This window comes from Trachemys scripta, chromosome 6 (genome assembly GCF_013100865.1).
Source record: "Trachemys scripta elegans isolate TJP31775 chromosome 6, CAS_Tse_1.0, whole genome shotgun sequence".
Taxonomy (NCBI): domain Eukaryota; kingdom Metazoa; phylum Chordata; order Testudines; family Emydidae; genus Trachemys; species Trachemys scripta.
The window spans coordinates 122,578,920-122,603,609 of NC_048303.1; the positions used below are offsets into that span (position 1 = coordinate 122,578,920).

General features: G+C 48.2%; 1 protein-coding gene across 2 annotated transcripts in view; it reads left to right on the plus strand.

Annotated features, from left to right (window-relative positions):
• IDUA (alpha-L-iduronidase) overlaps nt 1-24,690 on the plus strand; it is a 74,841-nt gene that overhangs the window by 42,047 nt on the left and 8,104 nt on the right. The window contains exons 3-12 of one of the 2 annotated variants that reach the window (XM_034774759.1): nt 1,317-1,399; nt 2,021-2,128; nt 3,844-3,939; nt 4,550-4,752; nt 5,876-6,055; nt 9,801-10,017; nt 16,516-16,728; nt 17,401-17,522; nt 22,472-22,597; nt 23,714-23,790. In XM_034774759.1, the coding sequence (XP_034630650.1) occupies nt 1,317-1,399; nt 2,021-2,128; nt 3,844-3,939; nt 4,550-4,752; nt 5,876-6,055; nt 9,801-10,017; nt 16,516-16,728; nt 17,401-17,522; nt 22,472-22,597; nt 23,714-23,790 (1,425 nt within the window). The remainder of the gene's footprint in view (nt 1-1,316; nt 1,400-2,020; nt 2,129-3,843; nt 3,940-4,549; nt 4,753-5,875; nt 6,056-9,800; nt 10,018-16,515; nt 16,729-17,400; nt 17,523-22,471; nt 22,598-23,713; nt 23,791-24,690) is intronic. The other variant, XR_004646287.1, reaches the window with a different exon arrangement.

Sequence of the window (24,690 nt, forward strand, 5' to 3'; positions counted from 1 at the left end):
TCGTCCATCTCACTGGGATAAATGGCTAATGGCAACCCCAGTAGTGGGTGAGAGATGTCCTTCTCCGCCGACAGCTCCTCTCTGACTGAGCTGGAGAGCTGGCCTTTTATATTTCTGGTTCCTGTCCCGCCCCTCTGCTTCCGGCGGTGCGGGCGTTGGTGTCCCGGCTCTGCCCACCAGGGGGGGCTCACGGCTGTCCGTCCGTTTGTCTCTGAGAGAGGCCACACCCGCTCACTACAGGAGGTTAGAAGGAGACTCATCCAAAAATTTGGCCCTAGATGTAAGCCGGGAATGGCTTTTATGGCAGTCTTACACCCACACTATATATGGAAAATATTAAAGGCTGTTAAAATTTGAACACAGTTACTGTAGGTGTGTGCGTCCACAGGTGCAGGAAAGACCTTCTCACTTACCCAGCAAATATATTTATTAAACCTCAGCTGTGCCAAAAGCAATGAAGAATCCAGCTAAACAACCAGAATAAGAATCAAAATCATGAGAATTAAACAGTCAGGCATATTTTCATTTTGGACCAGGGGTGTACTAGGCAACAAGTTGGTGGCCGCAAGAAAGCAAATGGAGTGGAGAAAATCTTGGTAAAGCTGCTTTGTGCATGGGTAAGAAATTGGAGATTCAAATAACACAGGGTCCAAGTGAAAGCATGGGTAAAAAGCCCCTGCTCTCTCGTCAGATCTGTTATGTTGCTTATGTTCCTGGCTCTGGGAGATGAAAATGCCATGGGCTGGGCAAGGAAAAGCCTGTGCTTAGATGCTATAGACATCTATCACTTTAAAAGAAAAAAATCTCATATGTAAATCCTTTAGAAGTACCATACTGGTCCTGTGTGCCAGAAGAGAATGGGCATCTTACCCAGATGTAATACAGCCTTCTTTCTACTGGAGCCACATGCTGCCTTTGTTAGAATAATCACATTATGGCAAAACTGTTTTAAAATCAGAATAAAGAATAACGTATGTATTTCTAAACAACTGAAATGTTGCTGTGAATTATATAACCAAAGCAGTTGATCTATTTGAGACAAAGGTTTCATTTATATTAAGTATACAAGTGATACAGTTTCATTATTTAACAAATGCTATTATTTGTTTTACAGTAGCACCTAGGGGGTCAACCAAAAACGGGGCCCTGCACCGTTGTGTCACATGCTATATGAACAGTAATACAGTTGCTGGCCAGAAGAACTGACAATCAAAATTTAGTTAGGGACCTGCTTTGTCATGTTAATATTTCAGTCTCTCTTGCTAACTTTAGCTATTTTCTTTGTTTTGTATCTTTCGATTGCCTGTATTCTTTAGCGTGACAAATGGAAAACTTCACTACAACTTTACCAGTCTGGATAACTTGATGGATCTTCTCTGGAAAAACAAACTCATTCCAGGTAAGGACAGCTTTTTCCTGGTCCGTTAAACATGTTGGATCAAATGTACAATCATCAGACTAAACAGCTTTTGCCAGAGCAGATGTTGGTCCAAAATTAGTTCGCTTCTACTTACACTTGACTCCCGTTAATGTAAATGGAAATTCTGCACATTGGGAATAATGTAAAGCAGCACATTAGGGCTTTACTGGTACGTGCTTTGGCATTAATCTGAGACTCTGAACTGGAAGCTGTGATTAACTCTCCTCGCTGAAATACGCTCAAGAAGGGACCAAAGAGGACACGTTCCTAAACTCCTCTTGCTTTCACTACCCATATACAACTATACACACCTCCAGTACTTCTGAGTCACCCTCCAGTTCATAAGCTGAGATGGTAACGCCTAATACTGTTGATTTCATTGACAAGCAATGAGTTTGAACGACCTCAAGACCAAAGTAACTATTTGTGTGGAATTAGTGTGTGGCATCAGGAAAAGTAGCCCATTTAATGTAACTAATTTCCTGTGTCTTGTGTAGTTTCAGATTCTTAAGTGTCAATAAGACTCAATGACTTCCTTAGCTAATCAAAAGTAAACCAGTTCATGAAAACGGGGAGTTAGACTTCTTGTGTTTATTTAAGGATTTGAATTGATGGGAAGCCCTTCAGGATACTTTACAGATTTTGAAGACAAAAAACAGGTTATAAGATGGAGGAGCCTAATTGCACTTCTGGCCAAGAGATATATAGGTGAGTTATTAAATAATCATTGTTTAATCATCAGTCCTTTATTCTTCCAAAGTTCTGTGGTTTATACTTGATTTCAGGATGCATAGCAGCAATTGGGTAAATGGGAGAGGTTTGAGTGGGTTTATTTAAGCCAGGGATCGGCAACGTTTGGCACGCGTCTCGCCAGGGTAAGCACCCTGGCGGGCCGGGCCAGTTTTATTTACCTGTTGATGCGGCAGGTTTGGCCGATCGCCGCCCCCACTGGCCACGGTTCGCTGTCCCGGGCCAATGGGGGCGGCGTGAAACCGCGGCCAGCACATCGCTCGCCCACACCGCTTCTCGCCACCCCCATTGGCCTGGGATGGCGAACCGCGGCCAGTGGGGGCTGCGATCGGCCGAACCTGCCGCATCAGCAGCTAAATAAAACTGGCCCAGCCCGCCAGGGTGCTTACCCTGGCGAGCCGCGTGCCGAACGTTGTCGACCCCTGATTTAGGCAATACTAATTCTTGAACTCAATTTTGGAAAAAGCTTCCTAAAAGGCTGAGAGACTGAAACCACTTGAAACAAGTCATGGAGCTCAGTACTTTTAAGTTTCTTGCCCATTGAGTGAGGAGTTCTAATTGAGGCTGAGAATTATCTGCCCAGTTCCACTTCTTGTCTTTTTTTAGTTTCATTTTCACCACTCAACATTAAACAATACAACACTCAAAACAACAAATACAGTGTGTAGCCCAATAAAAAATTAGGCTAAGCCAAGCTATGTAGGCTGAAATCATGAGGGAGGTGGTAGAATCTCCTTAGAGGTTTTTAAGATCAGGCTTGACAAAGCTGGGATGATTTAGTTGGTGTTGGTCCTGTTTTGAGCAGGGGGTTGGACTAGATGACCTCCTGACGTCCCTTCCAACCCTGATATTCTATGAGTCTATGAGGATTAGCACTTCCACAGTGCTGTTCAACCACAGCTAAAAGCCCCATACAAATAATGAACCTCTTAAGTCTCTCACATCCCTGGGAAATAGATAAAATAAATACCATTACCCCCATTTTCCAGATGGGTAAACTGAGGTACCGACAAATTAAGTGACATGCCCAGGGTCACACCGGAAGTCAATGACAATGTCAGGAATGAGAACTGAAGAAGGGATGGATTTTGAAGACTGACCAAAAAGTGACATGATTTAGCAAAGTCCTGGTCAGGAGAGAAGAAGAGGGGCATCAAAGAGAACAAGGCTGCAAGTGTGGCTGTAGTTTATAGCAATTGGATAGCAAGCCTTTGAATAAGTCAAGGCCTTTAGCAGCCCTCTCTGTCTTTGCTTCGGGAGCTACCAGAGCTGTGCCAGGGCAACCATGTGTTTATAGGTAGGAAGGCATTGCATGTTGTACATATGTAATGAACATTATCATTTGGATCCCACCATGGCCTTACGCTGGTTGTGTAAAGGGCAAGATAGACAACAGTGGTGGACAGGAAGAAAGCTGGTGTTGATAGCCACAGAGAATGAGAGAAAGAGAAGGTACTTTTTCGTCACAGAGGCTCAAATTCAGCCATTTGACCCAGGGCATACCACGGCCATTGAAATCCATGGGAGCGGCACAGGCACCTCAAAGGGCAGAATTTAATCCACTATGTTTGGAAGGTGGCGGGTTGGTCCTGAGCTCTGTCCCTGAAGTGATGAATTATTCGTTACCACATGGAAGCGTACCGGGCAGTAATGAAAGGTAGTTTCATCTGCAGATAGATATGGATTGGAACATGTTGCCAAATGGAATTTTGAAACTTGGAACGAGCCAGATCACCATGACTTCGATAATGTGTCTATGAGTGTCAAAGGTAAGTTTATTTCTTTTCACCTTGATTTAATTCGTGTGGGGGTGGAGTAGGGTAGGGACAGGTGGGTGATAAATAATAGGATATATACAGGTATATTCTGTTTTATAAGGGATTGGCCCTGGGTGTGATCCACGTAACTTCCATTAATAGCATTCCTGCCCTGAATTTCATGAAGTCTCAGGTTAGACTTTAACATGAGAGAAAACAGAAATGAGGGTGGGGAATGGGGAGTAAGGGTGACGCCCATACAATCATGTTTTTCACTGTTTGGTTATAAAGTAAAGTTGTGCTCTGAAGTTTTTTTCTGCTTTAAAGCCATGTGTTTTAATAGCTGTGTACCTTGGTAGCTTGCCCAGGCAAAATCCTTTAAAGGAGTTTCCTGTTGCTGAGACTGTGAAACCAAGGGAGGGGATTTCGAGACCCCTGTTGTGCTTGATAATGGAGAGAGGAAGTGGAAAAAGGTGGCTTCAAACACATTTTATACTTTCTAATTGCTCACAGCCTGCTGTAGCAATATGAGGACTGTCCGTACTCTTCGGTAACTTGAATCGAGACATCGTTATAATTTTAAACTGTAACCATGTACTGTATACATAATTGTTGACTCTAGGGTTTCTCAATTATTACGATGCATGCTCAGAAGGGTTAAGAGAAGCTAGTTCTCTACTGAAATTTGGAGGCCCAGGAGATTCTTTCCATCCATTCCCAAAGTCGCCCATCTGCTGGAGTCTTCTACATCACTGCTACAATGGAACCAACTTCTTCACTGGAGCGACTGGTGTGAGGTTGGACTACATAGCCCTACATAAGAAGGTCAGTTCAAGGCTTTTAGCTGTTTAGTAAAGAAAAGTGTACAGGAGAGTATTTCTTAATCCAATTTATTGCTAAGGTTGACTGTTTATGAAGTTCACTTTCAGAATTCTGCTCTGCCTGTACTGGGGTACATAACCATTACAATTCCAGAGGGCCTTTTAAAGTTGTTCTAACAGACAAACTTCCTTCCAAGCGGAATGCTTCCATATCTAGTCTCCACCTGAAAACAACTTTTCTGCCACTTTCACATGCGGAGAGTGGGGTGAAATATACAATTTTCCCCTTTAAAACAATAGTCTTGACCGCTTGTCAACAGTTCTAGTGCCTGAGCAGATAGGGTAGAAATGTTAAATTTGACAGGCAAGTTGAGCAAGATGATATCTTTTATTGGACCAACTTCTGTTGGTGAGAGAGACAAGCTTTGGAGCCATGCAGAGCTCTTCTTCAGTTCCAATAAAAGATATTACCTCACTCACTTTGTCTCTCTAATAGCCTGGGACCGACACAGCTACAACACCGCACACAAATCTGACAGGGACATACGTGCTTGTGCTCTGTCTTTCATAGCAGAGGTTCTCAAACTGGCGGCCGGGCCCTCCTGAGGGGGCACAGAATGTATTCGGGGGCAGGGGGAGTGTGAGAAGCTTTAGGGAAAAAGCCTCACTGCACACATTTTACCCACAGCCATGAATAATTAGCAACGCTGACTCCTCCAGCCATACCAGGTCCTTAGATGGTGCTGTGCATTTTGGTGGATTTCTGTTAAGCTTGCCTAGCATTATACAAAGTCGGTGCCATCTGCACGTTAATCCATTTGCTATGTCGCAGTGGGCATATTTAATGGTAAACGAATAGACCCGAATCGCAGTTTTGCTTTTGTTCTTATTACAATGAATCTGGCTTGTTTGAATCAATGTTTCACTGTTTTTAATATTTAGTGAGAGTTGCATGTTGATTTTTTTTAATCGATATATGTACTGGGGGGGGGGGGGTGGGGGCAAAAAACTACTACAGACATAAAGATGGGAGGCCTAATCAAATAAATTTGAGAACCATTGTTCAGAGTACCGTACATGACACTTTGCTTCCTCACTTTGCATGAATGGGATTCCTGTTGTTACAGGGAGCTGGAAGTTCTCTTCACATCTTAGAGCAAGAAACAGAAGCAATGGAGCAAATTCAGAAGTTATTCCCAAATTTCACCTCGGTTCCTGTATACAATGATGAAGCAGACCCACTCGTTGGATGGTCAGTTCCACAAACGTGGAGAGCTGATGTGACCTATGCAGCCATGGTGGTGAAGGTAACTCAACGCTCACTTAGTATCCTCACCTAATAAGCTAATCTACAGAGCAAGTGTGTTGCAAAAAGAATGTTTTATTAGGTTTCTGAATGGACTTCAGGAAAAAATTACAAGCCAAATCCTGAGGTTTGAATGCTCTCACACCAGGGTGTCAGGTGCTTTAACTTCACAGCTTTAGCGAATTCATCTTCCCTTTCCCAAGTGTCCCTGTAGAAAACAGCCCTATGAAAACTCCTCCTCCTATGAAAACTGGAGAATGTGCTGGGGATACTGTTAGCGTGAATCCTTCTGGATGATTGGCTAAACTCACTTTCCCTCATTCCCTGTAATAGGCTCGCCATTATCTTCTTGTGGTGCATTATACACCCACAACTACAAAAATCACCCTTTCCCAGAAAGCCCTAAGCACCACTACCGTTCTCCTTGACCGCTTAATGCGGTAGTTCTTGGACTTTGGGTGAGGTCTCTGCACGGAGGGCTGACATGACCTCATTATTACTTCCTGCACCAAGGGACAGGCCATGCAATGGGCATATGGCCCTGAGTTAGGGGGGCAGTGCAGAACTACGTAACCATGGAGGCAACTGTAATGCTGGGAAGAGACCACTTCCTCATGGGAGCGTGCCAGTTGTACCAACCTGTGAATGTTCCCTGTAGTATCTGCTGAACCGTATCCTTGCAGTTGGAGAGGAGATGGGAGCAATTAGATGGATCTTCTAAGTCCCTGGAAAGCCCATGGGAGTACTGACCCGAAAAATCGACTGGGTTTGCACATTGGATGTGCACAAACCTCTAAGTGTGAGCTGGCGCATCTCGTTTCTCAAATACTTCCTGTCTGTGATATACTTGTGATGGACAGAGACAAGCTTTCAGACTTACACAGAGCCCTGCTTCAGGTCTGGGAAAGGCTGTTTAGCGTAAGTAGTTAACACATATTTCAATCTGTTCCACCCTGCATTTAGCAGCGTCACTGAGTACCTTGCCCAGACCTGAAGAAGAGCTCTGTGTCAGCTCAAAAGCTTGTCTCTCTCACCAACAGAAGTTGGGCCACGAAAAGATACTGGACCAACACGGCTATGACTACACTGTATACTTGTGATAGCTTTATCACTGCTTATGTTACACCATTTTTAGCTGACTCTTTCAAGAAAGTGAGTCTCCTCTCAGGCCCTTCACTGGCTTCTTATTATTGCCCCGCAAAAAGTGTAAACATTTGGGGGTTTTGCCTGCAGAACCCTTCACGTTTCTGCTCTGGCCTACGCTTTTGATCTGTCTCCTTGTTGCATTGTTGGACATTTTACAGAGGAATAAAAGGGGCATGCCCAAGGTCACTCAGCAAGGAATTGGAACCGGGGCCAAAGCCTGCACTTTGTTACACTGGTGTAAATCCAAAGCAACTCCACCGGGGTCAGTGGAGTTATTTAGTACTGTTCGAGTGTAAGCCCAGAGCGCTAGTCCAATACTTTGACCATACGGCTACCTCTTGTATTGCAATTAATAGCATACATGGTCCGTTAATGAATGATCCTCATCATGTCCCAATGATTCTAATTGGTGCAACAGTAAGGGCAAAATGCTGCTAAGTTCTTATACATGAAGTACAATGAGGTCACTAATGAAACATTACTTTGACAGAAAATGTGGATGGAAATCATATCTCTAATGAGAGCTCTTTACATAAGTACTAAAGGTGACAGGGAATAGCCAGCATGGATTTGTGAAGAACAAATCGTGTCAAACCAATCTGATAGCTTCTTTGATAGAATAACAAGTCTTGTGGATAAGGGAGAAGCTGTGGATGTGGTATACCTAGACTTTAATAAGGCATTTGATACGGTCTCGCATAATATTCTTATCGATAAACTAGGCAAATACAATTTAGATGGGGCTACTATAAGGTGGGTGCATAACTGGCTGGATAACCGTACTTAGAGAATTGTTATTAATGGTTCCCAATCCTGCTGGAAAGGCATAACAAGTGGGGTTCTGCAGGGGTCTGTTTTGGGACCGGCTCTGTTCAATATCTTCATTAACGACTTAGATATTGGCATAGAAAGTACGCTTATTAAGTTTGCAGATGATACCAAACTGGGAGGGATTGCAACTGCTTTGGAGGACAGGGTCATAATTCAAAATGATCTGGACAAATTGGAGAAATGGGCTGAGGTAAACAGGATGAAGTTTAACAAAGACAAATGCAAAGTGCTCCACTTAGGAAGAAAAAATCAGTTTCACACATACAGAATGGGAAGAGGCTGTCTAGGAAGGAGTACGGCAGAAAGGGATCTAGGGGTTATAGTGGACCACAAGCTAAATATGAGTCAACAGTGTGATGCTGTTGCAAAAAAAGCAAACATGATTCTGGGATGTATTAACAGGTGTGTTGTGAGCAAGACACGAGAAGTCATTCTTCCGCTCTACTCTGCGCTGGTTAGGCCTCAGCTGGAGTATTGTGTCCAGTTCTGGGCACCGCATTTCAAGAAAGATGTGGAGAAATTGGAGAGGGTCCAGACAAGAGCAACAAGAATGATTAAAGGTCTTGAGAACATGACCTGTGAAGGAAGGCTGAAAGAATTGGGTTTGTTTAGTTTGGAAAAGAGAAGACTGAGAGGGGACATGATAGCAGTTTTCAGGTATCTAAAAGGGTGTCATAAGGAGGCGGGAGAAAACTTGTTCACCTTAGCCTCGAAGGATAGAACAAGAAGCAATGGGCTTAAACTGCAGCAAGGGAGGTTTAGGTTGGACATTAGGAAAAAGATCCTAACTGTCAGGGTGGTTAAACATTGGAATAAATTGCCTAGGGAGGTTGTGGAATCTCCGTCTCTGGAGATATTTAAGAGTAGGTTAGATAAATGTCTATCAGGGATGGTCTAGACAGTATTTGGTCCTGCCATGAGGGCAGGGGACTGGACTCGATGACCTCTCAAGGTCCTTTCCAATCCTAGAATCTATGAATCTATGAAAACCACGCTAATAATTCCATCCTCTGGACACTTAAGACTTCACTTCCTGAGGAAATGTGTGTCCACCTTCACTATTAATAAAGAGTTTCTCAGGGATGTTGTGAAGTTTCCAGATTTTCCGAAAGGTCTGCAGAACTCTCTTCAGAAATCTAGAAGAGCCATCTCCATTGACTGTAATCCCAGTGTCCAGCTAACATGGCTTGAGCCCCTTCACTGCCTGCTTACGCAGCGTGTCTAGAACTCTTCCTTTGTGCAGCGCTTGGCATTCTCACAGAGAACCCGCTGCTCCCCGTGCATTCTCACGGGTAGGGTTAATCCTTCACATCTGAGTCAACGCACTGCCGCCATCCTACTGATGCCCTGATGTTAGCCAACCTGAGAGCTTATGTGAACTAAAGCCACTCTGACATGATCTTCATGAATTTTGAAGCCAAAATGTTGTATGCTTTTGCTTTCATTGCCTGTACAGCTCTTCATCCTGCACACACGGGTGGCAGCGTGGGGATGAAACTAGTTCTGTAGCTTCACTACAGTATCCAAATGAAGCAAGGGTGCTCTACTCCGCTGTTTTCAGCGGGTAAACGAATGCACAGAAATTAGTTAAAGTGGCCCCATGCAGAAGCAGCCCATCACGTAGAACTGCCGCAGGATCATGTACGCTGAATATGCAGTTCAACAAAAATAAGACCGTTGGTTTTAAAATAGGATTCTATTCGTTAGAGTGTCAGCAAGAAGTGGTTTTTTCCCCAGCATGACGGCCAGTTTTCCCCATTACTTTACAGGTAATCATCCAACATCAAAACCTGCTCATTTCCAAAGCCAACAACACTATCAACTACACTTTGCTGAGTAACGACAATGCCTTCATGAACTACCATCCGCATTACTTCACCCAGAGAACGCTGACTGCCCGATTTCAGATGAACAACACAAAGCCACCTCATGTCCAGATGGTGAGGAAGCCTGGGCTGACCGTAATGGGATTGCTGGCACTGCTAGGTATGGTAAATGTTTGTTTTAAGTGCCAGTCCCCAGTCACATGCAAGTTACATGCTTAAAATCTATCAACAGGTCATCTACCCCATCTTCCTGCTAACGGGGGGTTATTCCCTCCTCCACATTTACTAGCAGTTTGTTCCGTCCAGTTGGATGTGTCACAAGGAATGGCGCTTCCACCTCTCCCCCTGGGAGATTAACAGTCTTGGTGTCAGACTGTTTTCCTGACAGTCTGTTATCCCTCAAAATCGGGGTGGCCGACCTGTGGCTCCGGAGCCACACGCGGCTCTTCAGAAGTTAATATGCGGCTCCTTGGATAGGCACCGACTCCGGGGCTGGAGCTACAGGCGCCAACTTTCCAATGCGCCGAGGGGTGCTCACTTCTCAACCCTGGCTCTGCCCCAGGCCCTGCCCCCACTCCATCCCTTCCCGCCCCCTCCCCTGAGCCTGCCGTGCCCTCGCTCCTCCCCCATCCCCCGCAAAGCCTCCTGCACACCACAAAACAGCTGATCAGAAGGGAGGGGGAGGCGCTGATTGGTGGGGCAGCCAGTGGGCGGGAGGCGCTGGGAGCGGGGGGCGGGGGGGAGTTGGTGGAGGGGGCTGCTGACGTATTACTGTGGCTCTTTGGCAATGTACATTGGTAAATTCTGGCTCCTTCTCAGGCTCAGGTTGGCCCCCCCTGCTCTAAATTGATCCTATTGCTTCTATTTATACCCCCGTATGCCACCTCGGTCAGTACCTTTCCTTTTATATTTGTGAACTGGTATCCCCCCAGGCCAGGTCCATTCAAGCTATATTTCTCTTTAATAAGCTCTCCGGCCTCTCAATTCGTCTGAGCTCCTGCCAAGGTGTTAATCTAGGCCCTGATTCTCTTAAACAGACGCTTAAGTCTTATTGACTTAAAACTGTTATTAGGCATTGTGACAAAGTTCCTCCTCTATCTTGGTGGGTCTTACGCTTATTGGCGGATTTTCTTGCCTCAGAGATTCACCATGTGGGTTGGGGAACAGCCCAGAGACCTTCCCCTCTGGAAGAACCCACAGTCCAGGTCAATTGGGAGGTTTGGGGGGAACCCGGGCCCACCCTCTACTCCGGGTTTCAGCCCAGGGCCCTGTGGACTGCAGCTGTCTATAGTGCCTCCTGTAACAGCTGCATGACAGCTACAACTCCCTGGGCTACTTCCCCATGGCCTCCTCCAAACACCTTCCTTAGTCTCACCACAGACCCTTCCTCCTGGTGTCTGATCATGCTTGTGCTCCTCAGTACTCCAGCAGCGCACCCTCTGACTCTCAGCTCCTTGCGCCTCTTGCTCCCAGCTCCTCACACTCCCACCACAAACTGAAGTGAGCTCCTTTTAAAACCCAGGTGCCCTGATTAGCCTGCCTGCCTTAACTGATTCTAGCAGGTTCCTGATTACTCTAGTGCAGCCCCTGCTCTGGTCACTCAGGGAACAGAAAACTACTCATCCAGTTACCAGTATATTTGCCCTCTACCAGACTTCTGTACCCCACTGGTCTGGGTCTGTCACATATCCCTCCCCCCTGCTCAACGCCAAGGGGTTGGGCGGCTTGGGACACCAGACAGTGCACACGTGACAAGCCATCGGCGTTGCCATGACGGCTCCCTGCTCTGTATTGCACACGGAACTGAAAAGGTTGGAGGGATAAGAACCATCTGGTCACCCTTGTGTTCTTCTCCTTGTTCCGCTGCGTCCATTGAAGAGGGGCATGGTCGGTCACGAGGACAAATCTGTGCCCGAGCAGGTAGTAGCGCAATGTTTCCATGGCCCATTTTACAGCGAGGCATTCTCTCTCCACCACTGCATATTTTTGTTCCCTTGGAAGGAGTTTCCGACTGAGGTATAGAATTGGGTGTTCCTCCTCCCCGACCATCTGTGATAGAACGGCCCCCAACCCTACTTCCGATGCATCCGTCTGCAGGATAAACTCCTTGGTGAAATCAGGGGCTATCAGTACAGGGTTACTGCAGAGGGCAGTGCGTAGGTCTGTGAATGCTTCCTCTGCTGCGTCAGACCATCTCACCAGATCAGGTCCACAGGCTTTCACTAGGTCTGTCAGGGGGCTTGCCCTTGTGGCAAAGTGGGGGATAAATCGTCGGTAATACCCCACCACACCTAGGAACGCCCGGACTTGTTTCTTGCGACTTGGTCGGGGCCAATTTTGGATGGCCTCTAACTTGTTCACTTGGGGTTTTACCAGACCCTTTCCCACAATGTAGCCAAGATATTTGGCCTCTGTAAACCCTACAGCGCACTTGGCAGGGTTTGCTGTAAGGCCAGTTCGCCTGAAGGTATGAGGACTGCCTCCACCTTCTCCAGGTGGGTTTCCCAGTCTGGGGTATGAATGACCACATCGTCCAAGTAGGCAGCAGCATAACTGTTATGCGGGCGTAATAGCTTGTCCATGAGGCGCTGGAAGGTAGCTGGGGCCCCATGTAGTCCAAAAGGGAGGACAGTATATTGAAAAAGACCCTCTGGTGTAGAGAACGCAATCTTTTCCTTTGCGTCTTCCGCAAGGGGAATCTGCCAGTACCCCTTTGTCAAGTCTAGGGTAGTCAAGTACCGGGCATTACCCAGACGGTCCACTAGCTCATCTATGCTATGGGGTATGTGTCGAACTGGGATACTTCGTTTAGTCGCTGGAAGTCGTTGCAAAATCTTGTGGTGCCATCAGGTTTGGGCACCAGTACGATTGGGCTGAACCACTGACTGTGGGATTCTTCGATGATCCCCAACTCCAGCATTTTTTTTACTTCTGCTTTTATTTCCTCCCTTTTTGCCGCTGGCACCCGATAGGGCCTCATTGTTACTCTGGCCCCAGGGTTCGTGACCATGTGGTGATATGTCTCGGTTGCTCAACCCGGTTTTGTCGAGAACACATCTTGGTTCCGGAAGATCATCTCAGACACCTCATTCTTCTGGTCTGGTGTTAAATTGGGAGACACTCTCACCTGTTTGGAAGGCTTGTTTTCCTGGGTTAGGTCTTTTTGGACCGTTGTGCATGCCTCTTGTGCATTCTAGTATTTCAGAAGGTTAACGTGATAAATCTGTTCTTGTTTTCTGCGTCCTGGCTGCCGCACCTTGTAGGTTACTTTCCCCACAGGTTCAACCACCTCATAGGGCTCCTGCCATTGGGCCAGAAGCTTGTTTTCTGCCGTGGGTACCAACACCATAACCCGATCCCCTGGTTGGAACTGTCGCACTTTTGCCTAGCGATTGTAATGGGTTCGCTGGGCCTCTTGTGCCTTTTCCAAATGTTCCCGTACAATAGGGGTAACCCGGGCTATCCGGTCTCACATCTGCATTACATGCTCTATTATATTTCTCCCCTCATTGGGTTCCTCTTCCCAGATCTCTTTGGCGATATCTAGTATGCCACGGGGGTGACGTCCGTATAATAACTCGAAGGGGGTGTGAAAGTGAAATGAATTATATTAAAGAAATAGAATGAATTAAAGAATGCTGTATGTACCTTTAAGTAGAAATGAGAAATGCTGCAAGCCAGGGGGCAGGAAAGCAGACATTAACTGCTTAATGAATTGCCCCACTTAAGGGCAATTGGTGAAGCATTAGCCTTAGATCGATAAGAGTTAATAAGGAAGCAGGATATGCATATTGTGCCCTATGCAAATTTTACAGTTTTGCTCTTTCTGTCCCTTTGTTTAGTTCGCACCCTTTTATCTGTATAAATAAGACTGTTTGAATCTTGCATGGGGGCTCACATTATCTGAATGTATTAGCAGAGCGCTGTGCTAATAAAACAGAGTGGTCTAACAAACTATGAGTCCTGAGTCTAACTTTGACAGAGGGAAAACCCAGTTGAGGCTTGTGGTACCTCCCAGATAGTGAACATAAGGTAGGGTAGTAGGGTGTCCCAATCCTTCCCGTCCCGACTTACCACCTTCCTTATCATAGCCTTGAGGGTTCGGTTAAATCTTTCTACCAACCCATCAGTCTGCAGATGGTAGACCGAAGTTCTTAGGGTATGTATATGGAGCAGCGTAGAGGTCCTTCATTAGCTTTGACATAAATGGGGTTCCTTGGTCGGTTAATATCTCCTTTGGTAGCCCCATTCGGGCAAAGATCCCCACCAGCTCTTTGGCTATAGTTTTAGAGGCCGTGTTCCGCAGGGGGACGGCTTCTGGGTAGCGAGTAGCATAGTCCAAAACAACAAGTATATATTGGTGGACCCAAGCCGTCTTCTCCAGGGGTCTCACTATGTCCATGTCTATTCGCTCGAAGGGGACCTCTATGATGGGAAGGGGTACTAAAGGTGCCCTCAAGTGGGGACGGGGACTGTGCAGCTGACACTCCGGGCAGGAGGCCCAGTACTTCCGCACTTCTTCATGTACTCCGGGCCAGAAGAACCGTCATAGGACTCGTGCCAGGGTCTTCTCTACCCCCAAATGCCCCCCAAAAAGAGGACTATGAGCAAGACTTAAAACAGCGTTCTGGTGTTTTTGAGATACTAGTATCTGCTGTACCTTCTGCCCCTGTACTGGTGCAACCCGGTATAAGAGATCCTTCTTCATTATGAAGTAGGGTCCTGGTCCCTGGGTTTTCCCTTCCACAGGGACCCCATCTCCCTAAGTGCTCCGACTCTTTCTGGCCTCTGATGGGCCTTCAGCCTCTCTCTTTTTCCACCTGGGCCCTCCTGGTAGCCCAGTCACCCGAACTTTAGGGCTTGTCCTTCGCCTCTCTACCAGGGCAACAACCTCATCATAGGTGGAGGGTTCATTCTGGCTTACCCAGGCACGAAGGTCTGGTGGTAGTCCCCTCATGTATCGGTCGATGACCAGAACCACTAGTATCTCTTCCAGACTCCGGGACTCTGTTTGCAACCACTTTCGTGCGAGATGGATGAGGTCATACAATTGGGACCGCGGGGTTTTGTCTTCCTGGTACCACCAACCGTGATACTGCTGGGCCCGCACTGCTGTCGTTACCCCAGATCAGGCCAGGATCTCTGCTTTCAACTGGGGGTAGTCTGCCGCAGCCTCTTCAGGCAGATCATGGTAGGCCTTCCGGGCCTCCCCACACAGGAATGGGGCAAGGATGCCAGACCACTGATCTCGAGGCCAGGCCTCCCGTAGGGCTGTCCTCTCAAAGGCCAGAAGGTATGCCTCTACATCATCGTCCTGTGTCATTTTCTGCAGCCAATGGCTGGCCCGTATGAGCCGTGTCCCATCATGGCCGCAATTCAGCTCTGTAAGGGACTTTACCTGGTTTACCAGTTCCCGCAACATAGCTCGGTCTTGAGCAGCCTGGTCCATCAGCAGGCGATTAGTCTCTTGCTGCAGCCGCACTGCCTCCTGTTGGGCGGCTGCCTGGACACGGGTAGTCGCCTGCTGGGCCGCCGTAGCATGTATCAGTGCCCGCACTACGTCATCCATTGTGGTGAAAAAAAATAAACCCTCTCCCTTTTTTTTGTTTGTTTTTTAAATCACCCTCCTTCTTCCGCTGTGCTGTGCACCCCAAGATCCCACTCCTGACACCAGTGTGACAAAGTTCCTCCTCTATCTTGGTGGGTCCTGCGCTTATTGGCGGATTTTCTTGCCTCAGAGATTCACCATGTGGGTTGGGGAACAGCCCAGAGACCTTCCCCTCTGGGAGAACCCACAGTCCAGGTCAATTGGGAGGTTTGGGGGGAACCCAGGCCCACCCTCTACTCCGGGTTCTGGCCCAGGGCCCTGTGGACTGCAGCTGTCTATAGTGCCTCCTGTAACAGCTGTATGACAGCTACAACTCTCTGGGCTACTTCCCCATGGCCTCCTCCAAACATCTTCCTTAGTCTCACCACAGGACCTTCCTCTTGGTGTCTGATAACGCTTGTGCTCCTTAGTCCTCCAGTAGCACACCCTCTGACTCTCAGCTCCTTGCACCTCTTGCTCCCAGCTCCTCACACTCGCACCACAAACTGAAGTGAGCTCCTTTTAAAACCCAGGTGCCCTGATTAGCTTGCCTTAATTGATTCTAGCAGTTTCTTCTTAATTGGCTCCAGGTGTCCTAATTAGCCTGCCTGTCTTAACTGGTTCTAGCAGGTTCCTGATTACTCTAGTGCAGCCCCTGCTCTGGTCACTCAGGGAACAGAAAACTACTCATCCAGTGACCAGTATATTTGCCCTCTACCAGACTCCTGTACCCCACTGGTCTGGGTCTGTCACAGCATGTAGTACCTAAAGGCCGAACAGGTTGGCGGACCACTGTGCCAGATGCTGTACAAACATAGTAAATGAGATTTATGCACATGCTGAAGTGCTTTGCAGAACCTGGGCTGTATTTCCAGAGCTGAACACCATGGGCAGTTTCAGTTATGGCAGGGTAAATCCAGTGACTTCACCAGTGCTCCTCCAAATTCATGCTGGTATAACCAAGTAATCTGTAGCTCAGCCCTGCGTATAGACAGTTCTGTGTTTCACCTCGTCACAGGTCTACCGCTGGTGTAGTTACCTTATGTGACAAAAATGTATTTTTACTTCCAGGGGAAAACCAAGTTTTTGCAGATATTATCAGCAAAGGTGAAAGTGCCGACACCGACACTGTTGGAGTACTAGCCACCGTGCACACTCCTGCAGAGCTACAGCCGTCAGACAGCTGGCAGGCCACCATACTGATCTACGCTAGTGATGACAACCGGACATCCTCTAACATCAGTGCTGTGACAGTGAACGTTACCCGTTTCCCCAGGCATGCAGGTAAATGGCCTGCGTGTGGGGATTTGGGTACTGAACCAGGAAAAGGTTCACGGCAAACATTTCCAAAGGGTTCATTTCACAACTGAGGTCACATCTAGAATTTGTATATTACCAAGCTAGAAATCTCTCCTTACCTGGCAGCCCCGGATTTTCTGGGGTCCAGGAGCACTGGATTAGGAAAGATTGTGGACCCTGATCCCAGAGTTGGGCCTGCCTCTGGCCTTGAAGGGATACAGGGAATTCTACACTTTCAGAAACTATTCAGCCCAGCTGCCCCTAAGCCAGGTCTCGCTGAGCAAAGAGCTCCCTCTGGGATTGATCATAATGTAATCTAGATATTGAACATTGCACAGTGTGTAGGATTTGCTGGTGTTGTCTTCAACAGTTGCTACTAGAGGTCAGCATCTGTGAAAGTCAGGACACTTCTATATAGGAGCATAGATAGGAATTTAAGAGCATAACATTAAGGACCAAGGCTTGAAAATATTTAGTCTTAGGCACCTGTGAAAATTTTACCCCGAGTCCCGTTGACTTTCAGTGAGATTCAGGCTCTTAAGTCACTTTTGAAAATGGGACTTTGGCTCCTAAGTCATTTAAGCACTTTTGAAAGTTTGACCGTTTGTCTTTAAACCCAGATTAGGAGCTTTACATGTTTTCTTTGTGTTTCCAAAGAGCTTGTGTATGTGACATACTACCTGGACAACAACCTAACCAATCCCTATTTGGAGTGGAAGAAAGTAGGAAGCCCCGATTTTCCTTCTGTAAAGCAATTCCAACAAATAAGGGATGCCGAGGTATGATGCATATGCGGTAAAAATTGTTCATGAACTGGTGACATTATGGCCAAGGAGCCTGATGACTGGTTTATGTTCTGGAGCAGCGTTTCGCAAACTGGGGTCCGCGGAACTGGGGGTCCCCAAAGGTATTCCAGGGGGTCCGCGGGACCCGCTGATCAACTCCTCCCCCGCCCTTCCTCAACTCCTTCCCTTCCTTCCCAGCGCCTCCTGCACGCCCAGAGATTGTAGGCGCTAAAAGTCCAGCAGCACAGCGGGGCTAAGGCAGGTTCCCTGCCTCCCCTGGCTCCACACTGCTCCTGGAAGCAGCTGGCATGTCCCTGCGGTCTCTGGGGGCGGGTGGGGGTGGCAGTGGGTCTCCACATGCTGCCCCTGCCCCGAGCGCTAATTCCACGGCTCCCATGGGCCGGAAACTGTGGCCAATGGGAGCTGTGGGGGCAGTGCCTGTGGGCAGGGGCAGCGCGCAGAGACCCCCCTCTCCCCTGCCTAGGAGCTGTTGCTTTCAGGAGCCGTCCAAGGTAAGCGACACCTGGCCGGAACCTACACCTCAACCCCCTGCCTCATCCCAGAACCCACACCCAAATTCCCTCCCAGAGCCCGCACCCCCTCCTACCCCCAACCCCCTACCCCAGCTCAGAACTCGCACCCCGCACCCAAACTCCCTCCCAGAGCCTGCACCCCGCACCCAAACTCCCTCCCAGAGCTGCACCCCCCCCTACACCCCAACCCCCTGCTCCATCCCAGAACCGTACCCCGCACCCAAACTCCCTCCTAGAGCCCGCACCCCCGCCTACACCTCAACCCCTTGCCCCATCCCAGAACCCGCACCCTGCACCCAAACTCCCTCCCAGATCCCGCACCCCCTCCTACACCCCAACCCTCTGCCCCATCCCAGAACCCACACCCAAACTCCCTCCCAGAGCTGCACCCCCTCCTACACCCCAACCCCCTACCCCATCCCAGAACCCGCACCCCGCACCCAAACTCCCTCCCAGAGCCCGCACGCCCTCCTACACCTCAATCCCTTGCCCCATCCCAGAACCCGAACCCTGCACCCAAACTCCCTCCCAGATCCCGCACCACCTCCTACACCCCAACCCTCTGCCCCATCCCAGAACCCACACCCAAACTCCCTCCCAGAGTCCGCACCCCCTCCTATACCCCAACCCCCTGCCCCAGCCCAGTGAAAGTGAGTGAGGGTGGGGGACAGCGAGCGACGGAGGGCGGGGGGATGGAGTGAGTGGGGGACGGGAAGAGGAGGGGTAGGGGTGGGGACTTGGGAGAATGGGTATAGTGGGGGCAGGGCCTGGGGCTGATCAAGGGGGCTTAGGAGTCCCTGAAAATTTTTTAATCAAAATGTGGGTCCTCTGGTTGCTAAAGTTTGAGAACTGCTGTTTCTGGAGGATTATTTAGATACTAAGTTTAGCATTGACTGAGTCATGTGGTTATCACCTCTTCCCTCCTTGATGACCATGATAAGCCTAGACAGGCAGCTGCATTACCGCTTGCTCGAAAGCTTTAAGACTGCTCAGGGACTGCAGAGATCAGTGGGAACCCTCTTGTTTGTGTCTGCTCTTTGCTTTTTACATTATATTTTAAATCTAAGTCCATAGTCGTACTGACCAGGGGAAAAATAAAATGTAGGACAAGTCTCAGACAGGTGTCTGTAAGTCAGTTAGCATGTGCAGCCCTCCAACCACCAGAGATGGGCAATTCAAACACATTTGGCATTGTAGCAGCTTTTACTAAACATTCAGCCAATAGGACTGAGTGCAGATCACCAACCTGCCTTACCGATTGTCCGGCCGTTTAAGAAGCGACTGCCCTGCCGTGATCAAGCAGTAACAGATGTTTAAAGCAAGTAATCTCCTCTCTCATTCCTCTGAAGATAAATCCAAACCAGAAAGTGAACGTGACATTTTGGGAGAAATCCTGGCACCATTGGAGCCAGTGGCAAAACTCTCATTGGCTTTAATACGGGCTGAATTTCACCTTTGTGGTTTTTTAATGCCCTATTACAGAGTTTCTCAAGTTTCTGGAGCTGATAATAATTTACAGATTAAAGAATATCTGCAAATCCTCCCTCAAGACTTCTGATCCCTAACTATGACCAGGCCAAAGCGTGTAACTACCATGCTCTAACTAATTATACAAAATTCATGAAAGAGAAACATTGTACTCGGCACAATGGAGAAACCTGTCTGGCTGCTGGAAGACAATGCCGACTGGATTGGCTAAACAGACTTAAGGAACTGTGATTGACAGTCTACACAATTCTACACTTATCGCCACCATCTTAGAAACTTGACTGGCTGAACTACAAGGAGAAAAGTGGGATGAGATCTTACACCTTAGTCAGCCTCCTCCTTCAGAGCTATTCAAAGCTGGCTGAGGGCCTGGCATCAATCTTGCTGCCAAGTGCTGCAACAGCTTAAAAGGGAGACAAAGTGTTTGGTGAGCCTCCTCTTTGTGTGTGGGAGATCAGGGAAGTACAGCTGGGTCTGAAATTCCCTCCAAATGCCGAGTTATCAGCTGCTCAATTTCTTCAATAGAGTCTGAAACAAAAGGAAATGACTCCACTTGATTATCAGCTTCTGGGTGTTTTCTACATCTGTATCTGCCTTGTTACGCCTGGACAGAACATCGATATTCCCGGCTGGAGAGAAGAGTGAAGCTCAATGAAGTGTCCACGTACATCAGTAAATTAAACCCAGGATGAATTGGCGAAGGCGTCAGCAAGGGGAGAATGCTGATCACGCAGGAAAACCTGCACCTCTGTCCTTAAAATCAAGAGGAGAACGGGAACTTTGCCTCATGAAAGCACCTCGCTAGTGTGAGAGGAGCTACTGGTGGTGGGAAACTAGGGCAATGCAAAAGCTCTCCATTCACTGGACAGCTTTCTGGGCAGGTCACTAGTTCAGACCTTGATGAAGGACCGGTGCAGGTTTGCAGACACACAGCATATGAAAGTGTGAGGCACTAGGTCGGATGTTTAGGATCCATACGATCAGGTTGCTTCTAACTGTCATCCGCTGGGCTCTGTCCCCACAGATTGCAATACGCCACTCGCACGGAAAGCAGAGATCTGCAGCTGCTTCATGGAAAGTCTCAAATAAGCACTCTGTATGTCCAAGGAGCTAGTGGAAGAGAGCTGACTGGCCACGGTAGGAACTAGACAGAAAAGCCCCTCGCGGAGAGATAGAGAGAATCCTTCCGTAACAAAACCAGCATCTTGTGCTGGATGTCAACAGCTGGGGTTAGATCCAGAGAGACAAAAATCAACATATCTGAAGGTTTCTCCCAGCCTTCCCTTCTTCCTTAGGGGGGTCTGGAGTTGCCCTTATTCACTGGGCATTTAAAGAGCTGGTGCCTTAAATTCAGAGGGCTGGGGGACTGAGGACAGCTGGCCCCATCTGCCCACTGACTGTGTGAATGAACAGTCTGTAGCCTGCACTTTCCTTCCCCTCAGGGAAAGCCTGCTGGCTTCCTTCTGTATTCTCAGGCCTAGGGGCTAAGTTAAGGGTGATGTGGGGTAATGCAACTCCCCCTTCTCAGTCCGAAGTAGATAGGAACTTCCCCTGGTTTGGGTATCCAGCACTCTCCCGCCTCCTCCCCCGAGACTGCTTTACTTATCGCTCAGGCATCCATGAGATCCTTGCTCTACCAGCTCTCTGAAATCTGCTTTCTCCCACTTATTCCCTCCAGCTGCAGAGGACACCCCCAGGCTTGAATTACCTGGCAGGTGTTATGGGGCAGAGCTAACTACAGGCTCTGTCTGCAGGCCAGACACTTAACCTATTCCTCCCCTGCCCAGTCGGCAGCTTGTAAACGCCCTCACTGGCACGAAAGGGGCTGATGCTAGTTTCAAGCGAGTAGTTATTCCTATAATTCAGTCATTTCCACTGCGGGGGGAAGGTGCCTCTTTTGCACACCATGTGCACCTTGCACTGTGGCGAGCTTTGCAAAGATAGCTAATCAGAAGGGCGTTTCTGTGTCATTACTCAAACTGGCATGCAAGTGGCCTTGGTTTTCAGGCTCCCTCCTTAAAACCTCAGACTCCTTTCAGCGATGGATGTTTGGTTTCTAAAGATCACAGTGACTCTGCAGGCTTCGAACTCCGATGCAGCCCTTTGGAACAAACTGCACACGGCACTCACAAAACTAATAAACCATACATCATACGTGTCCATCCCATTTCCACATTGGCATAGGAACAGCCTGATGCTGCCCTTTCCACCAGTCGTCCCTCAACCAGAACTGAGCTCCGGCGAAGACCAAACAATGGCCAGTCCATGCGAGGCTCAGCCATGCTCTCAGGCTTGGCCAACTGCTCTGCTGCTCCAGTCCTGCAGTGGGGTTCGTGCCTGGCGTCTTGCACTTCATGTCGTCCCAAGGGCTCTTCGTGGGACTTGTCCTGTATCAGGCCCACACACACACTGGAAGAGGTCTAATACTCTTAGCTGTCTGCTGCGCCCACTCACATCCTGCGCTAATCTACACTGAACGGAGGTCCCAGCCATGGCTGGCCATATGGAACACATTACAAGGCTCTTGTGTGTCCTTTTTTTCCCCTGTTTTCAACATTACCAAATTTGCAAACCTGGGCATCTTGTATGACCTTCTTTGACCCCCCCCCCCTTCCCTGAGGTCACAACCCACATTTTGGGCATCTGGGTCCTAACTAATTAGCCAGGCAAACAGGCCCTACAATCACTGAACAGTTAGATAAAGGAGAGGAACAGATATTAGTCTCCTGTTTCACTGAGAAATGCTGCAAGTTATGATCTAGCAGGCTGTAAACTTTTTAAATGCCATTAAAAGTGGCAGTGCTAATTTAGAGGTGCAGCAGCGTTACACTGCAGAATCAGCGCGGCTCTAAAATGAGTGTAGAAAGAATGGTGACTATTGATTTCTTTACACACCGCCTCCATTCGGCTTCGGTTTTGCAGGACCCGGTGGTGACCGGACCATTCCCATTTCCTGGGGACGGCCGCCTGATCTTGAAACAGGAACTCCCGCTTCCGTCGGTCTTCCTCATCCATGTCTGTGCAAGACCTCACTCTGGTCCCAATCAAGTAGGTACCAGGATTCAGTGTCAGGGGACTGAGTTTGTAACTGTTCCCGTACAGCCTGGTTGAATCCTACGGGCATGTCTACACTGCAGGGTCTGGCCTGTGCCAGCTGACTTGGGCTTATGGGCTCAGGCAAAGGGGCTGTTTAACTGCAGTGTAGATGTTCGGGCTCAGGCTGGAGCCTGGGCTCTAGGATCCTGCGTGGGGGGAAGGCCCCAGACCTTCGGCTGCGGCCCAAGCCCGAACAGTTACACTGCAATTAAACAGCCCCAGAGCCCAAGTCAGTTGGCAGCCACAGGTGTGGGATTGCGGTATAGACATACCCTATTGGGCTATCAGACTTTAGTTAATGAAGGCAGCAATGCCTGAGTCTGCTCATTGTTAAAAGGGAGCATAGGAGAATTATTTAAGCCAGGAGCCAAATTTTCCTGTGACAAAACGATTCCATGACTCACGTTCCAGGATAAACATCCCCACAGCAGGTGGTGTGGCCAACCAACTGAGCTAAAAGTCAAACCTACCCATTCCTGGAAAAAATCATTAAGGAAATGATGGGAAGTACAGCATTTCCTAGTCTTGAAGATGGGTCGGATGCTTTAAGGCTTAAAAGCCAAGCGTTAAAAATAACATTTCCGCTAAGGGCCTGTTCAAATGTTTTATAATCACACATAAGACGCAGTCATAGCTGTGATGCCTGTTAGCCTGGTAAGCATGTCCTGTGAGGTGCCGAGTAGCCTTAACTGCCAGGGGACATATGGGGAGCTGAGAGCATTGGGCTACAGAACTGTGGGGCCAAGAAGTTGGAGCAAAAGGATCTAAAACTGAGTTTAAGTCCAGACTGAGGCATCAAAATAAGTGGAATGATTTTTTTTTTCCCAAGGTTCCCCCTGAAATCAAAGGGAGCTCCTTGGTGCTCACTACTTGGGAAAACCAGGCTACTTCATTTGAAGTCCATATTGAGGCACCGAAGTTTTAGCTACCCATCTACTTCAAAATAGTTAAGCCAAGACTACGTATTAAAGGGGTTAAATATGATCCGATGCTGCTGCACCATCGGTGTGTTATCGTAGCAACGCACCTCTTCCCTCTATATTAATGTGGGCCTCTCTCTGCTCTCAGGTGACAGGCGTTCACTTGATCCCTCTGACAAAGGGGCAGGTTGCAGTACTTTGGGACGATGAGTGCGTGGATTCCAAGTAAGTGTGTTTTTAAGACGGAGCTAGAGGTAAGACCAGGACATAGATGTAATCTTATCAGGCCTAGGTATTAAATAGCTAAGCAATGTTTACTCTCTCAGCGAAGTGATAGGCATTATCCCTGGCACTTTGTCAATGTTTTCCAAAGCACAATAGCTTTAATCACCAGAACGACTGTTCGAACCCCTGTGCGATCTCCCCGGGAGGAAATCTTGAGCAGGTTCTTGGCTACCCTGCCCGTTCAGCGTGAGCTGAGCTTTCAGCCTCACTAACACACGATGGCAATTCATCTGTGAAGCGGGTTTTAGCCCATGAAAGCTTATGCTCAAATAAATTTGTTAGTCTCTAAGGTGCCACAAGGACTCCTCATTGTTTTTGATGGCAATTCAGGGTGTCTTGCTCCCCTGGAGGCTCCACAAAAGCCCCTGTACTAAAAGATGCTGCTTTATCCAATCCTGTCCAAGTTGCCCAGATGTGAGTAACGAGGAATGCGGAGATAAAGGGGGAGGACTGTGTCCAGGTCAGAAGACGTAGCCATCTGTCTGTAGACATGCTACCCCAGAAACCAACCGATATAGACTGATGTGCAGACTAGGGACACAGGACAGCCAACTCAGTGCATCCTTTGGGGTTGGTTAGTGCACCTCAGTAAGTTCTGGCTTTCCTGCGTATTGGGCCTACGTCTGTGAGATGCTGAATATCTCCACTGAGGTGCTTAGCCTTGTCTCTCCCCTTGGCGTCTGGGGAAGCTGAAGGGGCTCACCAGTTTGTCAAAGGCTCTGGTACTCTTTTGTGGCCTTTTTGAGTCATGTCCCCTGCTCCTTGTGTTTGGAGGGTCTGCTGCAGCACAGGACTTCCCTGGTCAGTTGTGTGCAACGCCAAGCATTTCTCTTCCTCACC